This window comes from Coturnix japonica, chromosome 6 (assembly GCF_001577835.2).
Source record: "Coturnix japonica isolate 7356 chromosome 6, Coturnix japonica 2.1, whole genome shotgun sequence".
Taxonomy (NCBI): Eukaryota; Metazoa; Chordata; class Aves; order Galliformes; family Phasianidae; genus Coturnix; species Coturnix japonica.
In genome coordinates this window covers 21,343,077-21,364,348 of record NC_029521.1, presented here as the reverse complement: position 1 = coordinate 21,364,348, position 21,272 = coordinate 21,343,077, and the positions used below count along the sequence as shown (strand labels likewise).

General features: G+C 38.8%; 1 protein-coding gene across 3 annotated transcripts in view; it reads right to left on the bottom strand.

Annotated features, from left to right (window-relative positions):
• Positions 1 to 1,585: 1,585 nt before the first annotated feature.
• Positions 1,586 to 21,272, bottom strand: part of CFAP58 (cilia and flagella associated protein 58) — a 55,624-nt gene continuing 35,937 nt past the window's right edge. For all 3 annotated transcript variants that reach the window (XM_032445429.1, XM_032445428.1, XM_032445430.1), the window contains 3 exons: positions 8,474 to 8,593; positions 6,860 to 6,993; positions 1,586 to 2,632 (listed from right to left, as the gene is read on the bottom strand). In XM_032445429.1, the coding sequence (XP_032301320.1) occupies positions 2,512 to 2,632; positions 6,860 to 6,993; positions 8,474 to 8,593 (375 nt within the window). In that variant the 3' untranslated portion in view covers positions 1,586 to 2,511. The remainder of the gene's footprint in view (positions 2,633 to 6,859; positions 6,994 to 8,473; positions 8,594 to 21,272) is intronic.

The window sequence follows — 21,272 nt, the reverse complement described above, 5'->3', positions numbered from 1 at the left end:
AGAAGAGCTTCAGAGCTGCTGCTCACAATGCAGAAGTGACCGAACAAATGATGCTCTTATTAATGCTCTGCCTTTCCCTGCTGTGCAAGACAAATCCTCCAATGCTAAAAGCACCTCAGTATCAGCTGGGTTCACTGACATGGAGAGATTTTTCAAGCTCCTTGACTTTTATAGACTGGGAGGATTTGGTGTGCTTTAATCCATTCTCTTACATAAACTCGGAAACAGCTTTGACTCCCTGGCAGTATCAATGAAGCTGCATTTATTCGATGCCTGATTGTGCTGAAAGTTAATGGTAATAATTTGATAACTTTATTTTTCTTGTCTGCATCTCTTCTACAAACTAACGTGTTAATTTAGTTTCTCTGACAATAAGCAAATAACAATGAAAATGTAGGTGGGAGCCAATGGGTTCAAATCTGGATGTCTGCAGTAAAGGTTGCTGCACTTTGCAGGTGGAATTTCATTGCAGTTCTTCTGCACTCCCCTGTGGGTTTTTGTTCTGTTTTTGTTTATTTTTCTAATTTAGAAGATTAAGCACTTTTTAGACAAAAGTGAATTCACCTTTGTAAGTCATTAGGCAAATACTATCCCGCCCATTTTAGATACTGGAAAACTCAGGTCAAGAATCACTGAGGGCTGGAGTGTCTTACCATAAAAACAGTCCAAATGTAGGCAATGCAAACTTCTGTGAAATACATTGGAGGATGGAAAGGAGCCTCTTTTGCTGAAGTACTCATATAAATACAAACAATTAGCGAGCATATTCCATCTGCTTGGCTCCTCTTCCCTTGCTCTGAACAATGTAGCATCTTGTTAAGCACAATAACACCTCCTATTATAAGCCCTGATACCAAACAGAGGGAAGAGATGTGCACAGACTCCAATGACTGCTGGATAAGTTAGGCTGTACAGTTCAGAGCATGATAAGTTGCTTCTCTGCAGTGCGACAATATGCTGTGAGGGTAACAGTGCCTCTTATTTGTGTGAACTAGTAAATGTGACTTCGCTTTACTTCAGTACAAACTTCTTCCCAGTATCAGTAAGCAGAGTGGAGTCCAGTTGCAGGCCGGATACTACTCAGGCTCCTAACAAACTCTGCTCTTAAAGCCTTCGTGGGATCTCTTCAAACCGAAGCACCCATGTCAGCTATTCTCAGTTATTCTACCTATAAGGACGTGGTACACGAAAGACACGATTCAGACAGCATGACTGCCCTAAAACGATAACTTTAGCATAATGCACTCGGCAGAGAAAAAGCAATAATATCTATTTTGGGAACAAAAGAAAAATACAATGGATCTGATGACTAAGTGTTCTGGTCCCCAGTGTAAAAGCAAAGTAGATCCCTGTCGTATTTAACTTGATTCCTTTGAATTAAACACTTCCATTAAAAGTTTCCCACAGTAGCTTTAATATTTAATTATGTATTCCACCAAAGGAAAGAACAAAATCTTTGCAAAAGGCTTTTTTTTTTCTTTCTTTCTTTCTTATTTTTTTTAAGTGCATGTGAAATATTTATCAGCATATCTCTTTGGACAAGTATTTTTATCCCCCAGGCTGAGAAAGAGCTTCCATGTACAAATCAGTTTGAAAACATTTTATTTTACAGCTTGAAAGTTTTCTATACTTCAGCACCTCATGCAGTGACTTTGTTATTTCACTTGTTAATGAATGGTAATTAAATCTCTTTTGGCTGAAAAGGTTGGAGGGCTCCTGCTGCATTACAAAAACAATTTCTGAAAGTTACAAAAATGCCCAAGCCTAGAAATTAAAGAGTAAAGTTTCCCGTGTTTTGAATCCAAGTTTGACTTACTGGGAAGGATTTACGTGGGAGAACAGCATGTCCCAGCCAGTGTGCAGTCTCCCCAGTTGAATAGGCATAATTATGTCACTTTGTGTCTATCAGAGTAAACAGAATCACATTCTTAATAATGCACATTGCAGCCGCAAGCCTCCTTGATCTCACTAACAACTGCAGCAAACAGTGAATAAACCAAATTATATACCACCTGCACAAAGAACTGCTACATGTGTACATCTAAGAACAGAGTTGTTAATTTTGCATTTGCACAGCAGGGCTTGGAACATCAGCTTATTAATTTTTCTTTTCCGTTTTCACTTTTCTTTCAGGTGTTTTGACTCAGACGACAAATGGAGTGAGTGCTTACAACAGAGGTAGATAAAGGGGAAATCGCTCCACATATTAAGGCATTTTGTGGTGTTACTGTGCTGAATAAAGAGATACAGTATGGAAGAAATATCTGCACAGTCTCCACCACTCAGTTCTACAGTTTAGGTTTCTGCTGGCATCACACATGTAGGTTTAGTCCTTTGTTTCTGAACCAGAAGTAGGCTAGTTCTAACACAAAATGCCTTTATTTGTCCTGAAGGCAATACAGTGATTTCAGAGCAAAAGTTGATAAGGAATTTCTTTCTAAATTCTCAGTTGTCAAACAATCCAGCACAGGCAGAGTTTAGCAAGAGACTGGGAAAGCGATGACTCCACTCCTAAGCTGTGACTTTGGGAATGGGTCTGCTGAAAGCAAAGCCCCCTCCAGTGAAGCGAGGAACATCAGGTCTAAGGTGTGGGAACTCAGACTCCCTTCCAGCCAAGGATCGCTCCTTCTCCCTTGAAATAGAAACAAAGAAAAGGAAAATGCATTTTTCATTCTGCTGCCCAATGATGTTTACAAACTAAAGAAATTGTCATCCTCCAAAGTTTCTTTGCTGCAAACATGTATCAAGAGATCATTAAAAATCTGTTGATTAAAGCCTGTTTGGCTAAACAGCCATGACTGGGTGTCCGTTTGGATCTAATTACAAGACTAGTGATGCTTTTTGGAATTATTTAAAACCAGAAACAAATGAGCTTAATGCCACTCCCCAAAATGGTCAGAGCACCTCATTAGAGCAAGTCTGTGCATGAGCTCCCAGATTTCTACTAATCAACCCATTCTAGCAAGTAGACATTTGTTTTAAAACAGCTACATTCATCAAAGGCGAAACGTGGAGATGCTTTTACTTTGTTGAATTTTAATGAATAAATAGTGTTATCTGTCTTCACGTCTTACGAGAGTTCTAGTGATAATTACTCTGCCTGTGATGAAAAAAATAGCACTGTGGGTACACTGGCAGCCCCAGGAAGCTGCTTTGTCTGAGGATCCAGGTAGGCTTCAATTTGATGGCCTTAGGATGAGGGAACAAGGGTTACCTGGTTCCCTTCTAATGAGGTTTGTGAGGGAAACATAGCAGAACAAATACAAAGGGCAGTATTTCAGACTCACAGCGATACAACTGGATGTTTCAGAAATAGGTCCTGAGATATTTAAAGTTAACAAAGTTGAGCTTTATGATGAACTAGTTTATCACAACAGTAGTGGTCTCCAGGCTTTACAAAGAAGGTCAGTACCATTATTTCTATTTTACAGAGACAAAATCAGAGCAAAACCAGGCTTCTACATTATAACTCATTAGCACCCATATTCAGACCCCAGTAAAGGGAAAGAAAACACTTTCTGGAATTAATATTTTGTCCTTAAATATTACTGACTGCGTGGGGAGAGGAGGAAGTTCAGAGAAACCTTGTAGGAGGACTAGTTCTGCCTCTCTTTCCAAATTTAACTCATATGGAGGTGGGAGAATAGGCAAAAGATAGCTCAGATGAACTTAGCCACGAAAACTACTTGTACATATTTTTAGTTAGACCAGTATAACTGTAATGGACATTACAGCTGACAGCACTAAGAGCTAACATGCTACATTTATATGGTTCATCCTATCTCACTATCAGGCTTCCAAATCTGGGGAGAGAAAATGATCCAGAGTCCATGCTTGCCCTGGCTTCACGCTCCCATGGAGACAGCCAACAGATGTGCTCATCAATATGGAACATTCTGTGCAGCAGAATACTGTAATATATTAATGCAGAATTAATGTGCAGGCAGCCACGTGAAAAAGCTCCCAGCTACCACTGACATTCCTCAGCATGGTTATTTACATAGGTAAGACTGCAGGATCAGGTCTTTGGTGTGGATATAAGCTTTGCATTTTTTCACTAGTCTTTACAAAGATAAAACTAGAACCCTGGTGCTAAAAGCAACTAGAAAAAGTAATGAAGCAGAAAGCATACAAGAAGGAGGTTAAAATGGAGTTAGGAAAAGAAAGCTGAAGACATCTGAGAAAGATAACATTCAGAATCAGAGAAAAGAAAAAGAGGATTTCAGATTCAAAAAATATGAAACTGATATTTTCAGCTGGAACATAAAGTGAAGATAAATTCCTATTGTCACTCTCTATATTCCTTCAGCATCACATGGAAAGCTGCGTTAGTTCAATATCAAGACTTTAAATCACAAACCAGAAGTGTCATGTGGAAATCAATAAAAGCTTTAGATGATACCTTTGAGTGAGTTTATCTGAGAGTATTAATTCTCTTTCATACCAGTGTAATCAATAATGCTGCTAATGCTATTGTCCTGACAGGATCCTCTTTTTATTAGCAAAAGCAGACACATTTATTTCAGACACGGTGTTAACATTAGCCAGTGAGATAAGAGATCAAGTCAGTGGTTTTCTGTCAGCTGGGATTTAGAGCAACCTGAGATTCTAAGAATCAACTGGCTCTGACTCTTTGGTTAGCATCTACACACCAGGCTGTGCCTGTACAGAGCAGTCTGAGGCAGCAATGATGTGGAATGGCTGTATGTCAGCGATGAAGGACTCCCTGGGGAAGCATCAGGCTGCAGAACAGGCTTTCTCCATTGCAGAAAGAAAAAGACGCGTCGTGCACAATTAGCAGTTTGAAGAAGGAAGGCAGCATCACAAGGTTGTTTCCTTTGCTGTTGGGCAACTCAGAAAGGAATCTAGAGATACAGAACCTGCAATTATCCATGGCTGATACATCCATTTATGCCTTTGGGTGTACATAACCTTCAAAGCAGCTTGTGGCCCAGAAGTTTCCTTCTGGGGAACAAAACAATGAGGGGCAGAGAAGAGCACAGGCCCAGCACCCGGCTACCTTTCAGCAACCACTACACAAGGAAGTGTGAGTCAGGGCTGACAGCACAATGTTGGTAGCTTCTGAGCCAGAGGTGGGAGGAATGAGACAGTTGTCCAGCTGAAGCACCACTAAACAGCATGTGACTGTACTTCCAAAACACAGATGTCATAAAGACACCGTGCTCACAGGACAATATCTGTACTCATCCACAAGAAAAACAACCTGACAAACTGCACTAATAGCAGATATCGTTGTCCTGAACCTATAAGCAGTGTAATGAGTCTGTCATTAATGGACCTACACCACAAAATACCATTTGCTGTGTACAGTTAATAAGTTCAGTCAACCTAACACAGTGTTTTTGTTTTCTTTAATGCAGTTCTGCCTCTAATAAATTGTTTTCTCAGTGGTCATAACAAAAATTAATTCTAGGTACAGCATAACAACAAAACATTGGTGAATTTCTTCTCATCTAATGATCAGAAAGAAACAGGATGCCAGGGTCCAAAATGGAAACATTAAAACTATTGTGAAGAGGATACTTAGCTGCTGAAAATGGATTATCAGGCATTATGGTAGCCTCACTTATTGATCCTAAAGCTCCAGGAAGGCCATTAGCACTGCACAATTGTTGTTAATTCCAAACACGAAGGTAACATTATGCAATTTGCAGATAGACTAAAGTCATTGTTTATCACTGCTAATTCAGTCATCAGAACTGTTTGCTGCCTGAAATATGATTTAGGAAGAAATAGATACTGCCAGCTTTGAATTATATTCAGCAATATAAAGTATTGTTGGCTATGATGTGTGAGGATGGGACAAGCTGAGGAAAGGGATGGAAAGATGAAAGACATACGTAGAAAGAATTGGTAACAGGTCATGTCATCTGACTGCAGAAATCTATGGAAGTTCTTTCTGAGTAGCTTATTTTTAAGAGGAAAAGTCCCATAACTAAATTTTCATAAGTGACTAATTGTTGTGCTCCAGCCTGGAGATTCATCATCAGAATGCCTCATCTCTCAGCCTCTGCAAATTGGGTGACTTTAATAGGCCTGAAAATGGGCAACTAAGATCCTAGTTGTTTTCTTTTGATTGGGAAGAGCAGACAAATGCTCAATTATGGACTGAGACTGGCAGGAAGGCAACCTCAAGCTGCTGCTGGTTATGGAGAGACAACAACTACTTACAAGAAAGTTCTTAGGCTCTCCCCTCAAAAGGGTAAGCCATCTGAAAAAGCCAGATTCTGAGCATTGCTTGCTTTCCTCCATTTCCATCATTTCCTTCCACTTTTTCTTCTTCATGTAAGAAGAAAACAATAAGTGGATGGGGAGTGCTCTTCTCTGCAACCATTGGCAGTGATATTTGCTGCCAAAAGGGAATAGTCACAGCTGCCACATTTTGGTAGCAATAATGACATCACACTTATGTAGTTGTCACCCGAAGAAAGGTTGTCCTGCATATACAAGGCTGTTTCATTTAATTACAAGCAATGAAGTGCATTGAAGTCTCCATAATATTTGAGGATCTTACATTAAATGAGAAGGACAGAAACCAATCCACGTCTTCTGCGCATCATCTAATTGGCATGGATAATTAAACTGGACTGCAGAATGTATCAGCAGTATCACTACTGGATGTTCTTGATGTGACCACAGATCATAGCAAATCTAGACCAGACTAGTAATTCAGAGTAATATGAAGTAGCGTAAAAGAAAACATCAGGAAAGTTGGGCAACAAAACTCTATCACTTCAATCAAAATTGGACACATTCTGATCAAAAGGATAAAGCAGGGTCTTAAAAGAATGGAGGCTTATGCAAAACATTGTGTAGACAAAACTGTTATTTTCCATACTTGGCCTGATGCTCCTTGCGTTTCTGAGCCAGATATTTCTTTTTCACATTCAGAAGCTCGTTGGCAAGCCTTTCAATTTCATATTTGTATTCTTGGCTCTGTGATTCATACATATTCAGTTCTGAGGACAAAATCTAACAAACAAAAAGCAAAATACAGAAATGGGAGATGTTAGTTTTACTTACATGTATGTTAATAATTTTACAAGCACTTTTGCTTTTCATATTTGACAACGTAAGAAATCACCATTTTCCATCACATTTCACTTTCCTTCAGTTTTCATTGAGTCACCTCTGCCCACCTAAGGACAGTTTAGGAGATTAAGGATATGCAATTTTTAACTACAATAAGACATGTAAAATATGCCCCAGGCATTACGGGAATTGTATTAATACATATATTAGCATTTAACATTCTGGGACACAAATCTGGTTGAAAACCCAAAATGAAGAGCTTAAAAAAATCAAAGTGCAGGGCTTTATTTAATTATAATGTTTTTTTATTGAGAGAGATCCACTTTGTTGCATGCAGTAATAAAATCTGCACAGTCAAAGTAGCACCAGACAGTGTATATATGGATTAAATGATGCTTCTGTGTGAAACTGTAAACTTTAAAGAAAACATGAGCGTGCATAGTGTGTTTTCCTTCTTCGAGAAGGAGAATAACTTGACCTGGCTCCACAAAATGATATGCACACCAGAACATTACAGCATACTGTGCCTGCAATGCACAGTAGCAATTGACTGCATTAAGGACAAATGGGAACCGTAAGGAAAACTTCAAATCACATTCAGTTTAGCTAAACTTTGGCTTCTGTTTTACATTTTCTACATTGTTTTTCTTCTCCATGGAAAGCTAAGATTTGCATAACAGCCCTTTTGTTTCCTAAGGGCCCATCTGCTCCTGTATTTTTTTTTCTCATGGTTAGTACAGACATGATTATGATGCAGTGAAGAGGAGATGATGACTTCAACAGAGAAAGGAGCTGTAGGAGCAGACAAACTCCTGGGGAGACTGATCTTTCATGCAGGAAAGAACAAGGGAAGATCAGCTTATTCTTTCAAAGAATCACTTCTTAATACCATACTTTCAAACTCAAGTTTCCCTCAAGATTCCTTCTCAAATAAGAAATCTTCCCTTCTAGTGACAAAGGGTTAAGGTTACTCTAGTCATCGCTATAAAATGTGCAAGTCTAACACACGTGTGTGTATGCATTTTATGAGAAATTAGAAAAGTTTGAGACATAATTTTCAATATACTCCCAGTAGAAGAAAATGAAATGCTTTTGATTTGCTTATTAAAGATCTCAACATTTTAAGAAAAGGGAAAGAATAATCCTAACAGAAAACTGGTGGTGTCCCACAATGTGCACAGAAAGCATTTACAGCATTATGCTGCGCACATATATTCTAATTGTAATGAAATGAACAAATATAATGGGACAAAAACATATTCTATAGCTTCTGTTGAGGTGCAGAATTAATTTTATTTTCCTAACCAAATATACTACTACATGCACACTGAAAGTCTTCCTGAACTCTACATCTCCAGGAACAGCAGTGAAGCTGCCAAACCTGGTAGTCACTCATCCAGAGACAGAAAGCATCCCTTACTTTCAGCTGTTTGGTCTTCTCTCGGAGAGTGTGCCGGTAGAGCTGTAACTGTTCTGCAGCTTCAGGCCCTGGCTGCCGGGCCAGGACATGCTTCAATTCCACATATAGTTTCTCCTTTTCCTAAGAAAAAGATAGGAGGAAGAGCTGTTATAAAACTACTAAAGCTGCAGCAGCACAACCTGCAATGAAACACCAGTGAAAAATGCAACTATGTCAGAAAGATATTTGCAGAGACAAATTTGCCTGTGTGTCAGTCTTTCCTAACCAGCCATAAGGTATTTAAAGTTGTTGTGATAGCAGTGGGAGAGCTCATTAAGAAAAACATCCAGTTAGTTCAAACGATGAATGAAATACTCTTATGCACTGTCATCAGTGAGCATACTATACTACAGAGAACATATAACCATCTCTGGAAAAGTATTTAGGAGTGGGAAATTAATTACAAGTAACTGCTCTTATTCCAATTTCTTCTTATGAGCCACATCACCTTACATTATGGATCATAGCTACACCCAACAGGAAGTGATAAAACTATAGAAATGTCAGGCAAGGACTGTACAAAAACAGCAGCTTATTCCAGACAAAAGCCTTCTAATACACATATACAGATCTACATACACACATACATAAAACACTCCAGCTTAACTGAGTGGGCCAAGGAACAGGAAAGGAAAGGATAAATAGGAACAACTATGACTCGCACAACTATCAGCAAGTAATTTTTCTTTATCATGTGTCTTCTCTGCTTTCCTGATGGAAAAGACTGGCTGGAATAGGGCACAACCATGCCTGAATGGATACAACATCACAGACCTACTTGGTCCGAACATCTCAAATTCCAGTATTTGAAAGCATAAGGTGTTCAGAGTTTTCAGATCTTTGCACTTTCTGAAAACTATGCACTGTAATGGACCCAGAAATGGAAGCATCTTAAATAATGAATTAATTTCGCAAACATCAACCTTAAATTTTGAATATGACTGAGGAAGAGCTCCTTATAAATGAAGTTGTTCACAGCTCATCTCTAGAAAAATCAAAACCTACAGAGACTCAGAATGGAGTTTGCATAGTGGCAAAAATTAAAATAAGAATTCACTCTCGGTAGAGAGTTGTTTTGTCACTACAAGTGGCTGTCACTACTGCCTTTTCTTCCTGTGAGTGCAAGATTCTATTGCAACTTAAAAACAGCAGCAAAAGAAAAAACCTCCTTGTCAAAGCGCGGCCGGTCAGTATTAACATCCCACCCCGGAATGTATCACAGATTTGTATTTTGGAACAGTGAAATGGTAATTTGGATAAACATGAAGCAATTGATGGATTGAAGGTCTTCTATGCAATTGTTTTCCAATTTATTTCTCTCCTAACCCTCTACAAGGGCCAACCAAGCTCTTCAAACATTGTGCAATGGTGTGTATAATAACCCCATTTAGAGACAAAGCGTGCAATTCTATTATAAGGAGAATCTATCTTATGCAACAGAGACTCGTTAGCTTTCCGATGTATATTGTCTCCATAAGCCAAAAGAGGCAGAACCAGCTGTCTTATAATGCACGTCCTGTCCTTTCTTGCTAAGCACTGTCCATCTCTTTTACATCTAGTCAATTAATTTGTCACTGTGTTAAAAGCACTGTAAGTCAGCAAAACATAGGGAGAAAATCCGGAGTGATTCTTTATTCCTCAGCAAGTTTTTCATTCACACGTTGGCATTTCTGTATTTTCTGACATTTTAGCCCAGGATGAAAACCCAAACCAATTAATTCTATTAATTTTCAAACAGCGACCACCAGAGTAAATCTCACTTAATACAAGGTATGTGCAATACTGACACCAAAAATGTACTCCTTATGTGCTTTCCTTAAAATGTCAGGGAGGCCCCAGCGTGGCAGGATGAAAAGGAGGTATCCTGACACTGACAAGAAGATCTTAAGTCAGTAATGAAGATCATTGGGGTGGCAGTAACTCAAAAACAAGAAGGTAGACAAACATCTTTGATGCCTACTGGATGTCAGTTAACGCCATTTTGTCAGGAGAAGACTCCATTTACTTCTGTTGGTGGCAAGTCAGATGAAGTTGGAGCTACAGCACAGGTAGGATGCATTTCTTTGTACTGTTCCAAACAGCCTCCCCTCTTGATCCCTTCTGTCTTCAGACAGCAACCACAACATACATCATGCCAGTTACATGTTCTCAAGGTCACAATTTAAAGTCATGAGGCAGTGAAAGAAGATCCACCAGACCTTTCTGTAACTCCAGACTCATCCTGTTACTCCTTCACTGGAAAGAACAATGCACATTTCTTCAAACCAAACCTAGACCAGTACCAAAGCTTTTTCTGTCATCCTTCCAATGGCAATATTCCCACTGACTTCAGCAGGTGCTTGAACATAGAACCAAGGCCTTAAGTTCAACCAGCTTCACTGGTTTATGATAAACTGCACCAAGTCGATAGTGAGAGATAAAGATACATTCATTGTGTGATGTAGGACACGCTGAGAGAATCAGATTAAGTATTACTGTCAAATTTCAGGCATTCCAAAGAGAATTTCAGCACCTCAGCAAATACCTGCTGAATAAGTTGTGCAAATAAAACTCCACATTATTTTTAGAACAGCCCTCCCTATCTTAGATTTGTTTTCCAGGGGAGCTCAGAGCAGCCCACAAGATGTGCCTTCAGGCTAGGCCACAACAATACATTTCTGCATCTCTCAGTCTCTAGCACAGCAACTCTTCGGGGGAGGCAGACAAGTTGCTCTCCCCTAAATTCAACTAGTTGCTAACTCAGCCAGAAACCTGAGTTCTCTTGGCCTGATTTCTCCGTGGAGAGTTGAGGAAAAAGTTTCCTTTTGCAGAGGACTGGCTGGTGCTTGGGAGATTTCAGTTGATCCTTCAGCACTCTGTGGTCACAAATTAGCTCAGACTGCAGCAAGAAGAATCACCTTTGCAACTGAAAGCCTACTTCAAAAGAAGCAATTTCTGCTGATCTGCACAACCTGGTGTTCTTGCTGTTCCCTGTCAGAGGGACTGCTAGTCCCATCAGACATACTCCCAGCAGGACAGTAAGGCTCTCACTACCCTGACAAGCAGTGGGGAGCAGTCATCAATGCTAGGTTAGACTAATGCGCCAGACTCATGTCATCATCTCCCTCACCAAGAAAGGAGGAAACTTGTGATACCAGCCTTCGTGTTAGTTCGCCCAGGGTACCATTCTGAGCAAAGGACGATGGATGACCATATATTTAATGAAGATATATTCACAACAGAAATAGGCCGCAAAGCCACAGCTCTCACTCTTTCACCAACTTGTCTTCCCAAGCAGATAGTTCAACAAATTCACCTGGTATGTTGCATACCAACAGCCTTCTCTACCATTAATCAATCAAGAGCCTTCTATTACAAAAAAACTCAAAGTCTCAAACCCTTTGTGTCACAGTGTTCCTTTTGTGTTAGCTCCCATCTCCAGTAACTGAAGCTCAGCAACCTTCAGCCAGAGAAAAAAAAAGAGAAGCAAGATAAAGATCAAGATGCAGAGCAAAAATGTGCAATGTCATATATGGTGGCGAGCCCTCAAATATTTGATCTACCTAAAAATCCTCATCTTTATTAATAAGGTGGAAAAAGGAACACAGTAACTCTGCAAGCACACTGCAGTTCTTCACAGCTTAGCTGAGGAAAACAAGTCAGTCAATATGCCATGGGGGGTTTCTTGTTTATTGGCATTACATCCAAAATACCTGAGCTATGCTGAGCTCCAGAGCCATTTTGTTTATGATGCCACGAAGCAGCAGAGGGCCCTTAAGGGGTTGTGATCCCTATTTGTAAGCGTTAAACAGAACACCAGACTCTGGATTAAATATATACACCTAGCTACAGTTATCTTTATAAGCTGTGTGCTTATTTGAGTATATGCATATAGACACTACAGTAGCTGTCAGCTTGGGACATCTACAATTAAGAGTTTTATGAGGCGTGGAAAAATTAACATATGGTAACCTTCACAAATTTTGTAACAACAGAAGAAAGTTGCCTCCAGCAATGTGAGAAATGTGCAGTATAAACTTTCTTAATAAACACTTTTCAAAAGCTCCTTTTCTTTGTCTGTCCCACATCCATCAGCAAACACATTTGCAAGTGCAGTTTCACCATCTAGGCTGTCCTTTAACTGTCCAATGTGAGATTTTATTGAGTAAATTAATTCAGGTCTGGAAGAGGACACTGAAGAAGTCCTTTCACAGTGTGGCAACGCTAATACCGTATGAGATGCTCAGGGGTCTCTCATTAAAATGCTGCCACAGACTTGAAGGAAAGGCAAAGATCATTTCCCCGTCTTTGGTGAAACTTGCTCCACTCTAGATGGAGTTAAATTAAACCCATCTGAGCTGACTTATCCCTCCAGTTGATAATAATGCTTCTCAGGAGCAAATTTGTTTCCTTTGGCGCAGACTGCACCAAAGTGACTGGCATTTTCAAAACAACTTAATGAGAGAGGAAAAAAATATCTTGAAGCATCTTTTAAAAGTCTTCACCCTTGACTCTTTTTTCCCTTTTTTTTTTTTTTTTTTTTTTTGGTAACAATAAAAGCTGGATGCTACATTATTACCATCTTCCAGAAAGAGCACAGTACAAACATTTCTAGCTAAAGTGCAATTGCAACTTATTATTATTTTTATTGTAGCGGTACTATTGCAGCCCTCTTAGGAAGCGTGTGGGAAATAGATTTATTTATTTATTTTCCAAAGGACAAACAAATACATTATATATACTCCTCTCCTTTCAAGACTTCTGAACTCAGACACAAGAATAATAAGCTACAAGAAGGAGAAAATGGCATGGATGCCTCTTGCAGAAATAATAGCAGCAATTCTCTTTCTACTATTGACCCTACACTAGAGTTTATAAAATCATTAATCAGAGTAGCTCATTTAAACTCAGAGTCTATCCTTAGATGATCAAATAATTATTTGCTCTTCTTCTGTGTGTATGTGCGCAGTATCAAGCATGCATATATATACACATAAAAGGAGAGTGATGTGGTGAGCTGTTCCTTGAAGCTGAGGATTACTGATGACACTGCATGGATTGATGTGAATTTTCCAGCTTCTTCCACAGTGCCTGCACCCTGCCAGTTAGCTGAGAGAGCTCTCAACAAACCTTTGTTCCACAGTCTTGCTGTGGCTTGTCTTAAAGTGTCCTGGGGGAGATTCAGAGGTTGATACAGATCCTATTAATAAGGAATCTAAATCATCTAAGTGAATATGACTACAAGGCAAACAGTAGGAAATATTGAACTAGTTAATAATTATTATATACAGAGCTAAAACATTTATCTTCAAATGTAATGATCTAACTTGAACTTCTGTATTTTCACAACATGTATCTTAACAACTCAATAGCCACTAAGATTTTTAAAATAACAGATGTCTCAAATGACTTCTCAGATAGCCTTGATAAAGGCTATGCTGCTAATGATCTGCTGTTCCTATAGACGGTGGGTTGGGATGGGGATTCCCAGCAGACGTAGCTTCTGCTCACACTTCTGACTCACCTGAAAAAATGACCCCAAAATGGTGATCAAGGAAACTACTGAACTGCTTCTACAAATACCTCTCTGTAATTCAGGTGCCTACATGCCATTAATCACCTGCTTGACTTAGATCCTTAGACTTCTCTGAAAGATGAGAGCACTCAGCTTCCAGTCCTTTGGTGTTCTAGAATCACTGCCTCCAAACAGCTGTCTCAAAGTCAAGCCACCACTTAAACCTACAAATACCTGTCTAACAAGGCAGCAAAGCCTGCATACATCTTTCTGACAGTACAGCAGCACTTTCCTGCATATGCCAAGTACCTCAGGGAAGAAAAATTGGTCTCCTGTTACACTTTGGAATCTATTAAGAGATAACTACATCTACAAAATACACATGGCAATTCTGAAATCATGAATGCTTTAATATATGGCTCCCTTTAGCCTCACTGTAATTAGAGCTGACCACTGGAATACTCTGAAGAAGCTTTTTTCAGCTACTCCTGCTCAATTTAATAAAATTCAGAAAATAGGACTAAAGAAGAGAGAAAAAGAGTGTGCATGTAAGGACAGCTGCTGTGCCCAAGTACACCATCCTCTGTTAAAGATTACAACTATACACACTAGGATGGGTATGGGAAGGCTCAGAGTCAGGAGGAAGTGGAGCTGCTGGCTGAGCGAAGCACCCTACCTGGCAGACTCTCCCTGTGTGAGCTTCACGCCTTCAATATATTTGGCAGCTCATGTCTGGCTCTCTCATGTGAAGGATGGAGAAAAAGTTTTTTATATAACCATGTCCTCATCTCTCTAATGATGAGCTATGTCCTCTAAAAAACAAAAACACATCTCTCGTCCCCCTCTACTTGGCTCTTGTAAGGCTCCATCTGGAGTACTGCATCCAGGTCTGGATCCCCCAGTACAAGAAAGACCTGGAACAAGTTCTGAGAAGGACCACTAAGATGATCAGAGGGCTGGAGCACCTCTCCTATAAAGAAAAGTTGTTAAGCTTAGAGAAGAGAAGGCTCTAGAGAGATCTCATTGTGGCCTTGCAATACTTGAAGGAAGCATATAAGCAGGAGGGTGAAAGGCTGTTTAAAAGAGTGGATAATGATAGGACAAGGGGAATGGTTTTAAACTAAGACAGGAGAGGTTTAGGTTAAATATTAGGAGGTCTGCATCATTCTGTACATTTTCCAGTCAACATTCACACTCCCATATGAATGAAAATAAGTGATCTGAAATAAATCAATAACACAGCCTGTCCTTATGGAATATTTTTTGTTTGTTTTTAATATCACACAAAATAGTTATCCTTAATGGAACAGGATGCCCATATCCTGCTGCTCAGGCAGAATCAGGATACACTTGCCTCAGTGGAAGAATGTCCACAAACTGTACTTCTGAAAAATATAGATTCATAACTGGCTCTAGGTCACAACAGATATTTGGGCTTGTGAATGTTTAGCTGTACTGCTGCTGAACTGCTCCAGTATTTTAATTTCTTTGGCAGCTTTGGGATGGCTAACAGTCAGTATTGGATTGCTAACAGCACTGCTAGCTTTGTGCATAGCAATGTATTCAGTCAGCACAGCAAGTCATTTACTTTCCCTTAACAAGATAACTAGTTGATTAATACACTTTACCCTGAGGTGCACAGCAGATTTATTCCCTTCCCAGATACAGAAACATGCTGAATATAGGAATGAGGAGTAAACAAGTTCTGTTTCAGTTGTTTGTCATTTACTGGAACAATTCCTGAGCTTTTTATTCAAGAGTTATTTTGGAGGACTATTACTGAAGCTAATGGTAATTTTGTCTGAGTCAGAACTTTAGAATTGGTCATTTTACAAAATATTTTTAGCTTAACAGCACAGCATGTCCATGCTCAGGATTTCTAGGTCCAAACTAAATACAAAGCATTTGAAGAAAACACTGTGGTGATTACTGTTTTTACTTCCCTGATGCAGATTACAGATAGCCGTGATGTTTGGTTTATTTCGCCTTCAGTGTTTACATGGCCTCTTTTCAGTCTCTGAAAGCTGGTCAATCTTTAATGCACTTAAGCTGCAGTACTACTTCCAGATAGGCAGCAATCCTCTTATCCTACAAAAGGGTCTGGACACACAGTGCTGACACAAATTGCCAAAATCTACTAAAACTCCTGGAAGATACACAGAAATGAATTTCAGACTTCTGGGAGAATCATGCGAGGTTAGCCAACTCATCTGCTCCTTGCTTGTTAGAAACACTGAATCTGGACTACAGAAGCATGTTAAAAGTAAGGGGAAAAGCACAACCATAAACCACAAGTATACTTCAAAACAGTAATTTCTCCCACACATGCCAAAACACATGTACCCAGTGTATAAATATTAAAATGCAGGAAACAAATATATACTTGACATTCATCTATCAAGGATGGTATTTCTGTAATTAAACCAATCTTGCACGGTGTGGAGGAATGGCATTTTATGACCCACTACAGTTCTCTTCCAAGTTCAAACATAAGGAAATACATAATTTTTCCTAAAAACCTTTAGAAACAGGTTCATGTACATACCCTCATCCATAAACTGAGACTTACTTCACTTGTAACATACTCGTGTCTGTAAATAACATCTGAAATGTTTCTGGATAAAACACCAGTAGAACAGATAAAAATGGCACAGATTCCCAGAACTTTTTGTATTTTGACCTGTTTTCTTCTTATTTTTTAAGTCAGTTTGCAACTAATTTTTGTCCAAAACCTTTTATCACAGGAAATGTGTGTTGTTTATGAAAGCAATGAGGCTTCACAAAGATTCAGAATGAATTAAGCCCATCCACTAAGATAATTCTTCACCAAAACTGGTTTTTCAGTATTAGGTAATCTGCTTTACTTCCCATTTGCCAGAGTCAGATACATCTGCCCTATTCTTTTTACTGGAAAACAGTATTCTTAATGTAAATAGCAGCTGACTAACTTTACCTGATGTCATTAAACTGGTTATCACCTTTTCTGCCTCATGTTCAAATGTCCTCTTTAAACAACAGACCCTGAACAAAACAGGCTATTTTAACGTGAGGACTTTATTCTCCTCCATTTGAACTGCAAAGTACGTGGGAGGAGGAAACAAATATAGATGTCAGTATGTTTTTAGAGCAGTTTATCACACTGTAAGTTTCTATAGCATAGAACACCTTCTAATTCTAGATGGACTGAGATTAGAAAGGCTAAAATAAACCCTAATTTACCAAGGATTATATTCAAAATATGTAGAAATAGAAATAGACTCCCTTGTGAGGAGAGCTAGCGTAAGAGTTGAATGCCTAGTTAATTCTTAAAGCTCACACAAAATTTTTTGTCGTATTCAGACCCTCAACAGATCTTCACACAAGTGAGACTTAACTGTCTCATTTATGAAATGCGATTACTCGTTACATCATTACAGAATTGCATCTGAACTCAGGTACACTGCATAGAGAAATAACACAATGGTCCTACAATTATGCTCAGCGTGAATCATTCCACACTGCTCACAGAACACTGCTGGATACACAGGCAGCATCTGAGGCAAATGAGAATGTTAATACATTAACTACTAATAATAAGGAAATCAGTGACAAACTAAAAGACACCAGACAAATCCTAATTGTATGGAGGCACAGAATCACAGAAAGATACTCTAATTGTTCTGGTTTCCCTTAGAGGCAGAGTAAAAGTCCAAAACCAAACACCTAGCTGAACAATGAACATTTCAAGCAAAACAAAAGGATGGCAAAAGGAAGAAATAACTTGGAAATTATTCCTGAAGAATGACAGTGTATGAAGTACCTCCATGTGCCACCTCATACTGCCTTTGAGACTCCAGTTCAAAGCAAATTCAAGGTATCAGGTTGAAATTAATTTGAAGGCACTAACTCAGTAGACTACTGCCCACCAAAATACTGCACTAATAATTAGATATTTGTAGTTCTCACTGGTTAGAACTGGGCTACAGCCAGAGTCCATGGGAAAACATATTTTCTTAATTTGAAAGAAGAAAAGATTCTCTTCAGTGTCCAGTTTCCAAATCAATCCCTTTGATGCACCAGTGATTCCAACTTGTCAGCACACAGCATCATGCAAATAATTTCTTTTTTCTTCAATTCATACTCATCTGAAAACTCATGAGTATAACTTGGGCCGGAGTCCATGCAGTATTTCTCATTTCTACATAGCAGTATAAATCCCTCGTAATTCCAGCCACAAACTGAAACTGGAGTCAAAATCAAAAGCTACACTCAACAGGGTACTACTATACTCATTCTTTTCAAGATACATAACAACCCTTCCATTTTTTATAAGGAAAGGACATTTTTTAAATGTCAAGAACCATTTGATCAATGGCTAAACGTTTTGCCAGCTTAGCTTTCTCAGTTAGCAGTGTGATTTCTTTGTGCTGATGCGGCTATGCCACAGTCACTATGTGGCTAAGCAATTAGATGCAATTGCAACTGGCAAGACAATCTGCTATTCAAGAGTTGGTACAAGCTGAATAAGAGAAAAAAAAAAAAACCAAAAAAACATCATTTTTATTATTTTTTTCCTGCCAGTAGGAATGGTACCTTGAAGCAAAGGAAGGGTCAATATACTTCAATATACTCACTGCTTTAATTGAGGGATGAGGGAACTACTAGCTTCAGCCTTAAGATAGGACATTAATCCAGTGCTTCCAGACAAATTCAAATCCTTCAGAAAAAGAGAGATAGAGAAGAGCCAAGCTCCGGCGAAGTACAAAAAGTCAAAAAGAAATTTTCCCTTTTCATTTTTGGATGGAAAAATCCCTTCAAAAAGCTGACTTTGTATATAAATGATAAAAAGAGAAGTAAAAAAACCGATTGTATTTTGGTAGTGGATTTTGCAGTTCACCTGGAAGTTTCAGGGCATACAAAGCACTCTCTCAAACTACCTCCACTAAAAACTCTCTAAAGGTAAGATGACAGAGAAACAATAAGGAGTAGGTCAAAAATGACTCTTTGGGATTCTACAGTTATTAGTTTCCTGAAGTGAATTGCAGTTATTTTTAAGAAAATAGACAATTCTGCCAAAAAATACTCAACACAGACAATATACGCCAGATGTAACATACAAGTAGGCTGTGCTCTCAAATTTAAGTAGAATCTCTACTCAGCAACCAAAAATATATAAATACCAGTTTTGAGGGGGTGAAGTAAATCTCAACCATTTTGAAGACGTACAGATAATAACCAAAATAAAACTGAACAATCAGAATACCAAAATAAAGGCAGGCACAATGGGGGCGAATCCCACTTTCCCTAGCAGGCTGTCCAATGAGAAAATCTCATACTCAACATTTGAGCACTCTTTTTTTGCATGGCACACTGTATAATGGGAGCTTTATGGAGCACTGGGAGATCAGTGAAGAATCTAACTGCAGCATGATTTCACAGAACTGCCAGGCTAAGGAAAGTAATGGTTTTCAAGAGGATGGGGCTTTTGTGAAGTAGACTGAAAAAACATGACACAAGATCAAAAAAATAATTGATATTTTATATGATAAATGGTCAGAAGTTTTGTATAACAAAGATAAGAAAGCAAATCCTAGAGCTCCTCCTTTAGCTAGAATAAAACCTGCCTGCACAAACCACTATAGTAGCAGCTCTGAGAAAAGATGGTTATGTTTCTGTTTAAACAGCATAGCAACAAGCACCTCAAACTGGATACAACAGGTCTACTACCAAATCAGCACAAAAGAAATAAAACATCTGCCTATTTTGAGTGTTTAGCTAGCTTTTGTTACTACTGAATTGAGTCATGTATCTAATATATTCATTCACACACCACTATTAGCATAGAAATGATTTTATTCCATTTTTAGTTGAGATGAGGTGTGCAAAAGCTCAGTAACCTGCCCAAGGTCACAGAGAAAAATCTCGTTTGCTCTCCTTTCCCTGGATCTTTCAATATCTGAAATGAAACTGTTAATTTATACCCAAGACAGTAATGCCCCCTCTGCACCTCCTACTCTCTGTCAGTGGTACCATCAGTTCTTTGGAGGGTTTGGCTAAAATCTTGGCTCAGCACAAGGACATGTGGGTGTTTTCTAACTTTAATATGAGTCAGATATATGAGCTAATCACGCCTTTTGCCCTCACACTCTTTGAAACTATGATCTCAAGATGCTAATGGCCTGGAAGCATCACATCCTATCTATTCAGTCCTTGACTGTTGAGAAATAAAGATACTCAGAGCTTAAGAACTTAAAATAATATTGATTATATGTGCGGGCATGTATACACACACATCTAGGAGAACAATATACACACATAGAACAACTCTCCCAGTACTACAGACTTAGGTAGTAAGATGTTGTATTTATCTCTATAAAATGTACATATATATATATATATATATGTATGTATATAGCTATATATATGCTTCCCCCCATGCCTCCTCCCTCCACAAATAAGATTGGTTGCGCATTTCTCTTTTACATTTATGACCAATCTTCTGAGGAGATTGACAACCGAGGTAGCTGACATATATTGTGAATCTTCCCACTGTTATCCATTCTGAGACGTGCAGCTGAATAAAATTCCACTCTGTCAGACATGAAATCAAATTAGAAGAGTTCACTCTGAAGAGAAAGAACTAAATTTGAAACAAATAAAGCAGTGCATAATTTACTTGCAGTGGGATAAGTTCCTACAACCAAGTAAATCCTAGTGGTAAACCAGGTAATACGAATATATTACATGTTTACCACACACCACAATTCATTATGCAGTTGTGCTTTAGTCACATGGGGGATTTGGGGATGTCCCCTACATGCAAAGTAAGCAAGTTTGTATTTATTTTTTTCTCTCATTCAGACCCCATCAACAGAGCACTTCTGTTAATAATAATCACAGACTATGGCTACACAAAGCATTTTCTTTATACCATGTGTTCAGAAAGACCTTCACCCAAGGCTGGAATTCCATGTTTAACACACGTTTCTTCACAAAGCACTGCAGTATTATTCAACAGTTCAGAAAGGAATAATAAAAAGAAGCTGTATCTTTTAACTGCAAAATTCAGGTGGAAGGTAATGAGTCAAACATGGAAGCCAGCTAACCCTGAAGTAACATTTCTTACATTTGGAAAGAAAGTCGTTGGATTTTTATTGACCGTAAGTATTTAAGACCTTGGTTTTGGATCTGATTTTTAAGACAGCATTTTTCACCAGCGCAGCAGCTCACAGGTGTGATAATACCTTGAGTATGGTATAGGGTACAAGGAGAAAGTATGGCCACTGA